At 39.5% G+C, this 15,673-nt stretch overlaps 1 protein-coding gene across 1 annotated transcript in view; it reads left to right on the top strand.

Moving 5' to 3' along the window:
* Positions 1 to 285: 285 nt before the first annotated feature.
* The window catches only part of GPR26 (G protein-coupled receptor 26), a 38,468-nt gene continuing 23,080 nt past the window's right edge, over positions 286 to 15,673 (top strand). The window contains exon 1 of the mRNA XM_060768594.2: positions 286 to 1,224. Within this exon, the coding sequence (XP_060624577.2) occupies positions 506 to 1,224 (719 nt within the window). The 5' untranslated portion in view covers positions 286 to 505. The remainder of the gene's footprint in view (positions 1,225 to 15,673) is intronic.

The following is a 15,673-nucleotide window of genomic DNA, read 5'->3' as shown; positions in this document are numbered from 1 at the left end:
TGTACATGCTTTAATCCATTAATGTGGGATTTATCTGTGATCATAAAAGCAGGTTAGACTCAGCCTGGAAGCGTGTAGGTGGGAGGGGGAGAGGGAAAGAGTAAAAGCAGGAGAGAGAAAGACACACAGAGAGAGAATGAGAGAGAGGAAGGAAGGTAAAGAGAATAAATATAATGGGTGAACTGCTGAGAAGCTTTAGAAGCAATAATTAAGAATCTCAGAAGAGCTGCTCTTCAGAATATCCTGCTTTCTCCAGAAGGAGACCGTGCCTTGGTCCTGGTAATTTATATATGTATCTCTTTATAGAAAAAACCCTCCGCATAGTTTTGTTGGGCATTCCCAATGTTTTTTGTGCATGTCTCTTAAAGCGTTGATGTGGAAAGAAGCAGCAGCGGTGGTGGTGGGGAAACGGCAGCTCTTCTAAAAATACCGAGGGCATGCAGGAGTGTGAGCAGGCTGGGGAGGAGGAGGAGGGTGTGAGAGTGCCTCGCACCATGTTTTCTGGATGCCAGCTGGGTGCAGTTTTGGAAATGCCCCTCCTGTGAATGGAGGCACCATGAACATTTGGGAAGTGATCCTGGCTTTCTTGATTGTGGTACTCATCCTTGTCTCGTTGCTGTCCAATGTGCTGGTGCTGATCTGCTTTTTGTACAGCGCAGATATCCGCAAGCAAGTCCCGGGATTGTTTATCCTCAACTTGACCTTCTGCAACTTGTTGATGACTGTTTTGAACATGCCCCTGACCTTGGCTGGGATCATTTACAAGAATTCGCCAGGAGGAGACCAGCTTTGCCATATTGCTGGTTTTCTGGAGACTTTTTTGACCACCAACTCCATGCTGAGCATGGCAGCTCTCAGCATAGACCGGTGGATAGCAGTGGTCTTTCCTCTGAACTATCATTCCAAGATGCGCTACAAAGATGCTGCTCTCATACTGAGCTACACGTGGTTGCATTCTGTGTCTTTCCCTATAGTGGCAACTTCTCTTTCTTGGGTGGGGTTCCATCACCTTTATGCCTCTTGCACCTTGTACAACAAGAAACTGGAGGACAGGAAACAGTTTATGATTTTCACTGGGGTCTTTCATATCTTCAGCTTCCTTCTCTCTCTTGTAATCTTGTGTTTCACGTATCTCAAAGTGCTGAAGGTGGCACGATTTCATTGTAAAAGGATTGATGTGATAACTATGCAGACCCTTGTACTGCTTGTGGACATCCATCCCAGGTAAGAAGATACCTGTGTCCTTGACTGGCAAGGTTACACAATGAGGATTCCTGTAGAGAGAGAATATGGAATTTGATAGCAGGACACATAATATATAATCCATCTGTGTCTCATTACTTTAATCCTTTGTTATTTCTACTCTGCATGTTTTTATTCTCAGGTCTTTTTATAGTTTAAAAATGAATTGCTAATTGTATGCTCTAAAAGTTAGGATTCCCTTTATGCATTTGTGTTGAAATGGAAAACTGTTAGCACAGAAACACACCCCCATTTGGGATTTGTGTTTAAATATTTGCTATTTTCCCCTATAGTGGAAAGATCATTTCAAAGATCCATGTACATTTATTAAAGTCAGTCAGTAATGTTCTAGGGTGAATTGAATCAAAACTGTAATATCCATAATCAAACCTCTAAGCACTTGGTAGTGGAAAAGCAGCATACTGAATGCCATTCTGGTTTCTATGCATTTTTTAATGTCCCCATGGAACCAATAACTTTCTTTTTCTTGACAAAAAGATGCCTGGAGAAATAATATTCCAAAATTAACATGAGCTACTGACTAGGTACAAATACATCCAAAATAGCATTAAGATTCAAATGCATACTGACAAGCAAATGAAAGTTGAGTTAAATGTGCTCAGGAGTCCTTAAATCAACCCATATTTTCTAGGTATAGGAAATCAGCCTCAAACCAAGAAAGAGGAATGTAAGAAGAACTAGTAGGATAGAGAATGATAACCAGGGGGAGGTGCAAAAAGAAATGTCATAGAGAATGAGGGAAGTTAACTAGATGATTTGTGAGGTTGAGAGCTTCGAAATAAGATGTGAGAAGATCTGACGGGGAAATTGGTGTGACTAACTTAACTAGTGTAAAGGTTGGTGGGAGATAAAGACAGCATAGGAAAAGGAACAGCTGGATGTACTAGGTTTTATTAGAACAGTTCAGCTGATGGTTCAAGGAAGGGAGTGTACTATCACCAGGTATGTGCCTGAGAGAAAGAAGTCTCTGGTGTGAGGGGGAAGTTTGGCTCTATGGTAAAACTCTCACTGGTGGAAGAAATAGAAATTAAGGTACAGTTAGGTTTTTCTACAGTGTGTGTATTAGTGTTAGTAGAAGACATACTAATAATATGGTTTAATAGTTTGTCATTGCTATGTTGATTGAGTCGTTGTCATAATTATTCAGAAAAATTATATTAAAGGGGATTAATATGGTCTCAAGTGAGAAAAAGAATGCTTGAGTACACAGGAGAAGAAACATTTAAAAGTCTAATAATCCTTACAGTCCTTTAGACTGTTCAAACTTCTTCGGACACATTACTGGTGACAGAATTCAAAGCCAGTGTCACATTAGTCTGTAATATAAGTATGGTAAGGAATCTTGAAACACCTTTGAGACTGAAAGAAGTTGTAGCATCTACACTGTAGAATTAATGCAGTTTGACATTACTTGAACCGCCACTTGTCAGTGCTACTAAATCTTGGGAGTTGTTGTTTGGTGAGTCACCTGCACATTTTGAGACTCCTTCCACACATTTTCTGCTTTGAAATGGAATATATGTGGACTCAGATAACCCAGTTCAAAGCAGATATTCGGGGATTTTCTGCCTTGATATTCTGGGTTATATGGCTGTGTGGAAAGGCCCTGGGAGAGAAGGCTAAAGACTTTGTAAAACTATCATTTCCAGGATTCCATAGCATTGAACCATGGCAGTTAAAGTGATGTCAAGCTGCAGTCATTCTGTAGTGAAATGGTTCTCAACCTGTGGGTTTCCAGATCTTTTGGCCTTCAACTCCCAGAAATCCTAGTAGCTGGTAAATTGGCTGGGATTTCTGGGTATTGTATGCCAAACTACTGCTATAGTGTATTACAATGATGTAACCTAGGTCTATGAAAGCTTATATTATAATTTATTTCTCTCAGGCTCAAAAGTGCTGCATATGATTGTGATATTTATACCAACCTGGTAAGGCGCATCTTAATCCCCACAACTCAAGGTTACAGGAGTACCCAGTGCTATCTAATAACAGTTGCAAAGCTTGTTTTCAAACTGTGAGCTAATTGATCAGTCCCTCTTGAAAGCAAATGGTACTCAACACTGAGGATCTTTGAATGCATTTTCCAACATTTCTTTTTATTGAGAATTGGGTGCAGAACTCTAAATTGGATTGGGGCTGTTGGACTGCTGAAGATTAGCCTAACCAAACTTTGTTCCATTCCCCCTCTGCAGTACAAAGTAATCTGTTTTCTCTGTATTGCATATAATAATAATAATAATAATAATAATAATAATAATAATAAATAATAATTGTCGAAGGCTTTCATGGCTGGAATCACTAGGTTCTTGTGGGTTTTTTCGGGCTATAGAGCCATGTTCTAGAGGCATTTCTCCTGACGTTTCGCCTGCATCTATGGCAAGCATCCTCAGAGGTAGTGAGGTAGTGAGGTGACCTCACTACATCTGAGGATGCTTGCCATAGATGCAGGTGAAACATCAGGAGAAATGCCTCTAGAACATGGCTCTATAGCCCGAAAAAACCCACAAGAACCTAATAATAATAATAATAATAATAATAATAATAATAATAATCAGCACACTAAAGACCTTGGCCTGAACTTAAACACAATCAGCACTAACAAAATTACCATCTGCCAGCTGCAGAAGGCCACCTTACTGGGATCTGCACGCATTATTCACCAATACATCACACAGTCCTAGACACTTGGAAAGTGTGTGATCCAAATACAAAAGCCAGCATAGTGATATTGTTGGCTGTGGACTCATCTTGATGTGTTTCTAATCATCATCATCATATATATATATATATATATATATATATATATATATATATGTGTGTGTGTGTGTGTGTGTGTGTGTGTGTGTGTGTGTAATGTTCATTTGTGGGATTAACATAACTCAAAAACCACTGGACGAATTGACACCAAATTTGGACACAATACACCTGTCAGGCCAACGAGTGACCATTACTCATAAAAACACTGAAAACACAGGGGAAGGGACTTAAAAATCTAAAAAGGCAAAAAGATGCTACAGCGCATGCGCAAAACCACTTATCGACACATACATACACACACAAAACACATATTCACAGACTGGGCCACAGCAACACGTGGTAGGGGACAGCTAATAATAATAATAGTAATAATAATAATAATAACAATAATAATAATAATAATAATAATGCTTTATTTGTAGACCGCTCTATCTCCCTGAAGGAACTCAGGGTGGTTTTCAACCAAAAAAACAAAAAAACAAAAACAAAACCCACAATGGCAAGCATTCAAGTTATAGCTGGAAGGGCAGTTAAATTTACAAGTGGGAAAAATTCAGTCTTCTTACTTTTGCAACCTGTTCCCAGTCTCACTTTAAACCTTGTAGCTACTTTTCAGATAAAAATAAAACCATCTTGCATCAGATATATTTTGGGCCTTATCCATATTGCTGCATTCATGGTTACAGATAGATAAACTAGGAAACTATTCTCACAAAGCATCAATGATATTTGAGTAATAGGTAACACTGAGCAAAAAAAGTACAGGAAAACAAGCCAGTTGATGATCCATTTCGCAATGAAAGTTATATATATCAAAGGATAGGTGTATTTGGAACAGCCCAGCTTCAAAGTTTTACAGTGAGAACAGTGCAATAGAGGCAACCCAGGGAGTCAGAAAGTTGTAACATCTTCAGGGACTGCATAAACAGAAATATCACAGGTGTGCTTGGAATTAATTTTTCAAAAATATGTGTTCATCAGCCAAGGAATTGATAAGGTACTGGGCAAATTATGAGATTGACTGTTATGAATATCATAAAAATCAAGATATAGAGAAGGTTACATGACACACCAAGGTGTTCCCAACTTACTAGGAGGAAAAACATTTGGTTTAAAAGAAAGAGACATTGCCTTGATTCTAGTATGAATGTGTGTAACAATCAACAAATACCTTTTGGCTTTTGTGCTCTCTTCCTTCTGATTATTTCTCTGGCATAGCAATAAGGAGGACCTAAATTCCCTAAAGGCATCAGTTCCCATATGACATTGGGAGTTGTGTAGAATCAGGTTTAAGTAGTACTTGGATGGGAGACCACAGACAAATACCAGGTGCTCTAGGCCAGGCCTGTAGCGAGGGGGGGGGGGGGTTAGGGGTTCAACCCCCCCCCCGAAATGTTTAAGATTTTTTTAAAAAAAACCTGGTTTACTCATGAATTTTAACTGGTTAACCAAATCCCCATGCTAAGTCTATGAGATGCAAAAAATTAAGAGTCCCTCCAGAAGTGCAAGCACTATCTCAGGCAAATATTGACAATTTATTCACACTGTCATTACTTGCAGCAATAGCCGATGTAGTGAAGCAACCAAGTTGGTGTGTGTGTGTTGAATGCTCTCATTAAGGAGGCCAGACTTGGTGGAGGTGGTTGACAGGGGCGGAGCTGCAGGTTATTGAAGGCTGCTCTGCCCCCTGCTGTGCTCTTTGCTTCAGCGTGAACTAGGAGGCAGGTTTCAACCCCCCCCCCCCGAAAATTTCAACCCCTCCCGAAAAATTTTTCTGGCTACGGCCCTGCTCTAGGCTATATTTCAGAGGAAGGAACTGACAAAACTATTTCTGAATATTCCTTGCCTAAGAAAAACCTTTGGAATTCATTAAGTCTCCACAAGTCAACAAGTGACTTGAAGGCACCTGACAAAAGGAGTTCTAAAGTATTGCTCCTGAAGCCCAAACTGATGTTTAGCTCCTATTAATTTTTAAAAGGCAACTATATCAACTATAAGCTCAATTTGGCTTGTTTTACTTAGCCATACTTTATACTAAAATCATATAGAATCATAGAGTTGAAAGAGACCTCATGGGTTTCTGGTTTAGGACATAATGCTTAATCTAAAATGGAAGAGAAAGCTTCCAAAGTCCTGTGCCAGAGGAGAAAATGGGCCAAAGGAAAACATGACCCTGTGGGTTGCCGTATTTTGCTTCCATAAAAACAAAAAGTTGTTTTTACTTCAAAATCAAGCTATTGACAGAAACAATGGACTTTTAATGCTGCACCAAACTACAAAGCAGGACTTAGCCAGAATGGAGGACAGAGTCATGTTGTTTCTGTTGGCATGGGGTGGGGGGGGGGGGAGAGAGGCACTAGTGTTACTGATGCAGGGAAATGCTGCTGCTGTTGTTATATAAGCCTACAAGTTAACTAATCACCCTTCGACAATACAGTTAACTTTGACTTAGATGACACTATTATAGGATTTTAATTGTAAGGACTGCTGAGAGAAAGTTTGCTTCAGCACTTGCTCTTCCCTGGTGGTTTTTCCCTTGCAAGTCCTAACCAGACCTGACCTTGCTTATCTTACGAGATGTGATCTGGTGTCTTCAGAGTATTTAGGCTCATTGGGTGATACTTATTGTATATACTCGTGTAAGTCTGCGAGAAGATCCAACCAGTCCATCCTCCAGGAAATAAAGCCCGACTGCTCACTGGAGGGAAAGATACTAGAGACAAAGTTGAAGTACTTTGGCCACATCATGAGGAGACAGGAAAGCCTAGAGAAGACAATTATGCTGGGGAAAGTGGAAGGCAAAAGGAAGAGGGGCCGACCAAGGGCAAGATGGATAGATGGCATCCTTGAAGTGACTGGACTGACCTTGAGGGAGCTGGGGGTGGTAACGGCCGACAGGGAGCTCTGGCGTGGGCTGGTCCATGAGGTCACGAAGAGTCGGAGACGACTGAATGAATGAACAACAACAAATTAAGTTGACTTTGGGACACCAACATTTTGAATTTTGATATGACCTGTGAATAAGTTGAAGGTTATTCTTAGTGAAAGGGAAGCATTAATGGCAACTCAATGGGCCATCCGCCACATTCACTGCCATTTACCCATGTGTTCGAAAAGACCTGAAGAATATGGCAGAGAGATAGAGAGGGTCAATGCTTCTTTTAGATTCTCTTGTGATAGATTGAACATTTTCACCATTCCTACACAGAGAAGGGGATGGACACTTATTTTAAAATAAGAATTAGAGTTAGGGTACCTATGTTTTTGGGTCAATTTATCCAGAGGTCAGTGTGAATATTGTCGCTTTTAAAATATTTATTTATTTATTTGTGGCATTTGTAGCCTGCCTTTCTCAGACTTGCGGCAACTCAAGGCGGTTAAAATTTTTAGAGTGTTTCAAACCCAGACTTTTCAGAGTTCCACAATCTAAGTCCACTGCTGGAATGGATGAAATGATCCGTTTCTCTTTTTTCACTCTTGAACTGAATTCTTTCTCAAGTCTTTTCTATCAAATATATGAAAAAGTGGCATTTTAAAAAGATAATAAAATTGAGCTAGAAGATTTTCTCACCCTTCTCTAACCAAGCTTGATGATTACATACTATCAGCAGAAGCTTTCTGAGCATTCCCTTCAATTTTTTGTAACTAGTCAGCAGTGGTTCTCAACCTGGGGTCCCCAGACATTTTTAGCCTACAACTCCCAGTCAGTTTACCAGCTGTTAGGATTTCTGGGAGTTGAAGGCCAAAAACATCTGGGGACCCCAGGTTCAGAACCACTGAATGGGACTATTTCAATTTAATGTGCATTCAACTCTACTTCTTGGTTTTCTTTTAATGTCCTCCCATTCCCCACATTAGCAGGGGAAATCATGTGTCATGTCTTTGTCTTCTAAGAATAGAGATGGGCAAGGTACAGCCCTCTAGAAGTTATTACAAGGCGACTTCCATCAGCCCCAGGCAGAAGAGTCAGGGAGTAGGATGCAAGAAACTGAAGAAGGGTTATAGCTTGTTCACCTGCACCTAAGAATTTAACTACATGTTAACATTTTATGTTCATGTTCTTTCTTTAGTAGATCTATTCAAATGCAAAGAGAGATACAGAAAACCAGCCCATTTCTTTTCCATTCTTGCCTTAATCAATTATTCAGATAAGCCTTTCAAGCACACAGCCTGTCCTTAGTGTTCATGTGATTCATTTGATCATTGGCAGTATGCACCGCTTTAATATTTTTGTGCTGTCTGCCCAATGCAAGCATTTAGCTAAGAAGGAAAATCCTTAATAATATCTGAGATATTTCATTTTACTTGAAAAGAAAATATGTAATCTCTGATTGATCAATGTCTAAATGGAAAATGGATGCTGCAAGAGACAATGACCATATTCTGTATCCTAAAATGCCTTTGTTATGCTGATTACATAACCAATCTTAATCCTATGAGAGTTCTACAATTTGATCTCTGAAGCATAGCAAGGCATTGAGACTGACTTCGGGTAACCATGGTTAATGTTTAAATGCCATTGATTTCATATCCCCTTTTTCCTGTAATACGGTAGGCTAATATAGGCTATATCACTGTAATAGCCTTAATTATAATCTTTCTGTAATGCCGTAATCCCTGTATGTTGCATAATAAGATAAGCTATAAATCCTCCTGGTTTTTTTTTTGAAAGGCTGAATCTATGTAGTTGGATTGAGTGATTCAATGCCAAATGACAGGATCACTTCTCTCTGAATTTGTTGAATGTCACTTAGTAAAGTCATTTACAAGCCTTTTGTCAATGTGTAACAAGACTATGTTTTGAGACAGCTGAATAATTTTTCAAGTAGGAAGATACCTTATGATGATTTACTTGGGGATGGCCAAGGATTCCATAGCAGTATTCTTGAGAGACATTTCAGTTTCCTGAGATAGCACTTCAAAACCTTTACCCTCACCTTTGGCCTTTAAACTGGGGAAATGCAAAAAAAAAAAAAGTAATACCTCTAAAGTAAGAAGAAGCCCTTTCCCAGGATTCAAAGTAAGAGCATGTACTAGACCTTTCAGAAACAAGTGGGGCCACAATCTTGTGGAATCTGATGGTGGCACTGCTGTGATCACTACCAATATTTGGCAAAGACTTCTAAATTTGCCACCATCATAGTTGCCACCAAAATTTGCAGCAACTGCAATCATTCTTTATGGTGACATTTTTCAAAGACATAGCTGTGTTACTGTGCATCTATACTGTAATATTCATGCAATTAGGCTTCACTTTAACCAACATAGCTGAATGCTATGGAATACTGGGAACTATAGTTTGGTGACAGGCATGTAGGAAAACAAACCAGGAAAACATTGATTTGTTCAGAATTAATTTGTTTTTGCTAGAGGCAAGCATGTAGCCGGGGGGGGGGGGGGCTTGAGGGGCTTCAGCCCCCCCCCCTGAAATTCTCATGGTGGTCCGCGAGAAGGCCTTACTGGTACATTATTTAAACTGTTATGTTTATTCATATCATGATCTGATCACCATACTCAATATATCCCATATGCTTGGAGGTATTGGGGTGACGATACAAAAGATTTGCTTCGGCAGACCCTCTTTCACTCAGACTCAGCCCACCCCCCCCCCCACCCCCGAATTAAACTCAGCTCCCCCCGAAACAAAATCCTGGCTACGGGCCTGGGTGAGGTGTCAGCACTTTTGGCACAGAGGGCTAAAGACCTTACTACAACTCCTATGGCAGTCAAAGTAGCATCAAGCTGCCGTAATTTTACATCTCTAATCTAAAAGGGAGGAAGGAAGGGAGAGGATAAAAAGAAAGTGGCAAAAAAGACTAAGGTTTTTTATTTTTGCATGAGCTTTTGGAGAAGGAAATCCCACTTCTTGAGATGCAGTACTGAGCAGTATTAAGACCTCAGGCACAAAGCATATTTATACAGTTGTAGGAGTAGGACAGAATTGTAATAGGACCCAGAAAGATAAGGATCACGACCCTTGCCCTGAATTTTCAAATGGTTGTACAAGGTGATACAAATATTTCAGATCTGTGTGGTGAAAGAAAAAGTTAAGAACATTCTTATGCATCGCATAGCCCTTTGAGACAGAACTATGTAATGTCCAGACCCCTTCATGGTGTGACGTGAAGGGAAGTAAAGGAGGAAGGACATTGTGATTTAAGAACCACAGTCACACAACCTTATCATATTGGCCAGTGGAATTGCCACGAATTATGGCAAATCCAGTGGTGCTTGGTGTGGGGAATCCATCACCTCACACCCGCCATTAGAAGCCTCAGCCAGCTCTCCCAGCATGTAGAAATGATGTGCCAGGAGAGGGGGGGGGGGCAGAAAAAATTGCTTCCCCCCTGCTCTCCTGACACCTATTTCTAGGTGCTGGGAGAGTTGGCCATGTCTTCTAATGGAGGGCACATAAGTTTTTATAAGTTTTCTAAGGTGTTTGGGGACTTGGGGGGAGAGCCTCCACACGTTCTCTTGGGCTAGTCCCGAGAGAACGTGTGGACACCCACCCCAGAAAGCACACACTTTCTGGGGAGGGTGTGGACAGGCCCCCAGAAACATTTTTTTAACCCAGTTGCTTCTGGGATAAAGGCCTGTTTGAATTTGGCCTAAGCCATAAAATTGTCTTTCCAACTTTGGTGATCATATCAAGAAATGGCAGTTAATTGCCTTTGAGGGTATGGCATGAAAGCCAAAGATATGTGTGTATCACACATCAAGAAGCATCACACATGCTGGAAAAATTAATCAATGTTGGCAGAACTATCTACCTGAATTTTGAAGGATCGACACTAGTAGTACATATCCTTTACAAAATTGGCTACAGACTCTTTCACTGTTTCTACTTTCACTGTTGTGCCCACTTACTATGATATCCTGATGTGTATACAGAATGACCCCTATGCCCATGGTACTGATAGCCACAGTTCCATTTATCCAAGGTAACAAAATAAATCCTCTGAAGATATTTTAAGGTCATTCAACAAAGCTCTATGGTGTTCTTGGACCAGTAGTCCTTCATTTCAGTAGGGTTTCCGATAGTAAATCCATGGTTTCACAGATCCACATGAAGGCTGGGAATGAATAATGCACAAGCACAGGGTTTTACTATGGTTTCATGAAGACATTGATAAGGGCCTTCTCAGTGATTGCTCCCTCCCTCTTGGATTACCTTTCATGGGAGGCTTCCTCTTCCTTCCTTTTCACTGGCAAGCAAAGATATTTTTTTTGTTCAAATTGGCTTTTAATGTGTAATTGCTTGCAGAGATGTTTATTTTTTAAATTTGTGCTTGCTTTTTAATGATTGCATACAGTTGATAATATTTAAAATTTGTTTATTTTATTTGAGTTTAGAATTTTATTCTTTGTAGCTGCTTGGGTCCTCCTCCAAGGGGAAGATGGCCTATAAGTAACATAAGTATTTTGATGTGGAATCAGAAGCAGGGAGGACTCATTTTCATTGGGGGACACATCATCCTTATGGTTGCCTTCAAAAGGTTGCTGAATTTATGGATGGAGAATCTGTACATCCAAGGGGCCAACTATATTTTTTACATAGCTGTCCATGCTCTTTAGTTTTTACCCAGTTTGGGTTTCCAGACATTACTGAAGGAAAAATCCCAACACTTTTGTTTATCCTCCATCCAGAATGGGGATAAATGGAAATTCCAACCCAACAGCACTTGTGGCTTCAAGGTTTGGGAAAGATTAAACAACATTTTAACATTAAACACAATATCCCCAAGTCTTGTATCTAGATTCAAAGCCCACTATCCTAACTAAACACAGCATACTTCAGCTTTCCAGGTATTATTGTATCACAATTCCCATTTGCTTTAGTTATGATGTCTAATGATGAGGAATACTGGAGTTGTAGTCCAGCATCTGGAGGGCTGGATTCTACCTATGAGCCTTGGAGTTGATACATATTAATTAGAGGAATGAGAATTCTTTGGCTCAGAACTCTAAGCTGATTTGTTATGTGCTATTAAGCCATTTCCAACTTATAGTGACGCTAAAGCAAACCTATCATGGGGTTTCTTGGCAGGATTTGTGCAATTTACCTTTGCCTTCCTCTGATAGTGTGACTTGCCAAAGATCACCTAATGGATTTCCATAGCTGAGTGGAGTTTCAAACTCCAGTCTCTATAGAGTTTTAATCCAATGCACAAGCCACTACAAAATGCTAGCTCTATTGTTCTATTTTAAGTATCTTTACCTATACAGGCATGCAATCCCTGAGTTATAGACAAGATAGGGTCTGTAGATTTGTTCTTAAGTTGAATTTGTATACAAGTCAGAACAGGTACCCATAGGGAAGGGTTAACACCTCTGTGATGTTTGTTTTGATGTCTGTGCCCCTAATCAGAAGATTTTAACTCACTTTCTGTCTCTGTGATAATTGGATTTTGGAAAAAATTGACTTGTTGTGGCAACAAGGGTTGGTGAGAAAGTTTCAGTTGAGACACCTTTTCTCCATGATAACTCTTTCAGGCATGAACTTCACTTCCTATGGGTAGAGTCCTCTCACTTCCTGTTGTCTCACCCCTGTTCTTAACTATGAATCATATGTAAGTTGGAAAGATGTGACTTGGGGACTGCCCGTACTTCAAATCCCAGGAATCTATAGGATACTGATATGAAAGTGTAATCACAATGCTCTAATAGTAGAGTGTGAAAAGGTTCCAAAACTTAGCTGAAAGCTATTGAGTTAATATAAGTCGAATTTCAGCAATCCATATTGCCTCCAGTTTCCTCCATCAGTGTTGTGAAAACTAAATCAAATCTGATTGGCAAGACTGACCTTAATAGGTAGGTGTTGACATAAATTTCATCAAGGCATGATTGATGAAAATAAATTCTGAAATATCAATCAATTGTGACTGGTGAAAGGCTTCACTGAAATGTATAGGATTTTCTGTATCAGCCATATTTCATGTAATGTCTATTTCTATAAATACTTGGGAGTAAGCCCAAGCAAAAAATAAGCCTACACTGTGGCATCTGACAAAATATTTATAGAATTGTATTTCTGTACATTTTTATTCCTCTTGGTAAGAAATGTGATAACAAAGCATATGAGTGACATGTGAAAAACAAGAAAGTTAAACACTGATTACAAAATTAGACTCATCAAAAGATTTTGATTGTTTATATTATACAGAATAGTACAGGCTTTCATATTCAAATGTTCTGGGAAACATTTAGTTTTAGTACATTCATTTAAATAGAAGTATGGTTTACACAGGAAATATAGATACACAACTGGATAACTATAGTAACAACATAGGGCCCGTCCAGACAGTACCTTTATTGCCATAACTCCTGCAATAAAGAAGGGGCTGTCCAGACAACATTCTGGACAGTCCCAAATTAATTTTCTACAAACCAGGAAAAGCCTGGTTTGAAACAAAATTAATTAGGTAGTGGATTTATTCCGTGCATTCATGAAAGGCATGGGATAAATCCACTATTTCCGGTATCTAGACTGCAGTCCAGACACCATTCCCACTGCTTTATGAACTGAAAACTGTGGGAATACCCACCCCTCTCCCAAACCCCTTTGAAAAGTAAAATAAACTTACTGGGCCTCCAGTACACTCTCGGAGCAGCTCTCCAGGTGTGTAGAAATGACGCACCAGGAGGGGGGGAGAGGTTGAAGGAACCTCCCTCCCGCCATTTCTACGCCACCAGGTGTGCTGCTCAGAGAGTGCACTGGAGTCCAGGTAAGTTTATTTTATTTTTCAAAGGGATATGGGGGCTCTGGGGGAGAGGGTAGGGTTTCCAGATGTTCTCGTGGGCCAGTCCCTTTCTGGGATAGGTGTGGACAGCCCCTCAGGAAGATCCACATTTTAACATGCGGATTATCCTGGGACAAAGGCCCGTCTGGATCCGCCCATAAAAGTAACCAATGATATCAGATAAATGCATTTAGTCTATTATCTAATGCAATAATTCTGATGTTTTACCTACCAGGTTTTTTTTCTTTGTTAGAGTTGGTGAAAGAGGAGATTACCTTTGCCTCTCTCCAAGGCCCCTTCTACATTGCCATATAATCCAGATTATGAAAACAGATAATCCACATTATCTGTTTTGAATTGGATCATATGAGTCTACACCACCATATAATCCAGTTCAAAGCAGATAATCTGGATTTTAAATGGCAGTGTAGAAGGCTGAAAGGGAGCAAACACACTGTGGCAGTGGCAATTTCCACAGCTGAGCAGTGATTCAAACCCTGGTCTCCAGAATCATAACCAAATGCTCAAATCACTATACCATGTTGGCTTTCATAATTACTTGATAGTAAATCCCATTGATTCCCATGGAAGCTAGTCCACACTGTGTATCCGTTAAACTGTCAGCTCAACTATATATCTAGTGGAAGCTGCAATATTTTAAACTAATTTATTTTTTTCAGAACTCAGCAAAAATTAAAATTGCTTTATTTGCAGTACAAAAAAGAATCTTTAGTTGTATTGCAGCCAAGGAAAACATGAAGGTGTTAACCCGATGCAGTATCTTGGAAGCAGAAAAGGCATGACTCAACGCATCACTACACCTTATTGAAAATATGCATATAAAAACACATACATAGCATATAATATCATAATGCAACCTACCACATGTTTTATTAAAAAACTCTGATCTAATTAGTTTAGTACCAGGCTGGATCTACACTGAATCATTTTCAATTGTGAGTAAAATAGATGTGGATGGTCATCCAGGGAGGTGATGCAATAAATTCTAACTGCATTATAAGGCAATGTAGATCCAGTTCCGGTTAAAAAGAATAAAGTTGCACTCTGAAACATTACAGACTAAGACATTATACATAGTAAAAAATAGAGGGAATATTCATAGGGAAAACAATTAACAAAATTTTAATCTGAACACAATTTGGATATTTATTATGGTTTTCAGCTGGGTCATTTAGTAAATTTGGATTGCATTAGGTACATGTAATATTTTTATAAATATTTTTCTTTTTAAAAGAACCTTTAACCTTATAAAAGTAAATAACTGCATCATTTTATCTTATATTTGACCAGTTTATTACTGTAGTGCTTCAGACTTCCTTGACATTTTCTATGTCTCCACTTGCCTTATATCAGAAAATATTTATTTTGTTTACATAAGACCTTCTGCTATTTTCCTTCAATATCCTCACTCTCAATTCAGTCCATCAAATCTATTTCTGAAGTTTTCCTGTCTTGTCAACTGGCTTCATATGCTTGTGGGAATAGATGGATAGGAGAGGCACTGTGCAACCAAACAAAAAGCCTTTAACTAGGGGCACTGGATGTTTGGGTGGATACTGTTAAGATGGTCCAGGAACCTGTGGCTTCTCCGTGGCTCCAAATGGTGAAAGTGTCATCCATATATCTGAACCATATAGTGGGCTTTTTGGTTGCTGTTTCAAGGGCTTGTTTTTCAAAGCTATTCCATGTAGAAATTAGCAGACTACACAGAGAAGCCATTGAAATACACAAGCATGTGGACAATTTCAACAGAAAGGAGGAAACCATGAAAATGAACAAAATCTGGCTACCAGTATTAAAAAAAACTCTAAAATTGCAACAGCACAACAACAGAGAGGAAGAAGGCAGGGACATCTAATTACCTCTCAACAAAAGTTTGCTCCAGGCACAGT

This window comes from Anolis sagrei, chromosome 3, assembly GCF_037176765.1.
Source record: "Anolis sagrei isolate rAnoSag1 chromosome 3, rAnoSag1.mat, whole genome shotgun sequence".
Lineage (NCBI taxonomy): Eukaryota > Metazoa > Chordata > Lepidosauria > Squamata > Dactyloidae > Anolis > Anolis sagrei.
This window is presented reverse-complemented; position numbering and strand designations above follow the sequence as displayed.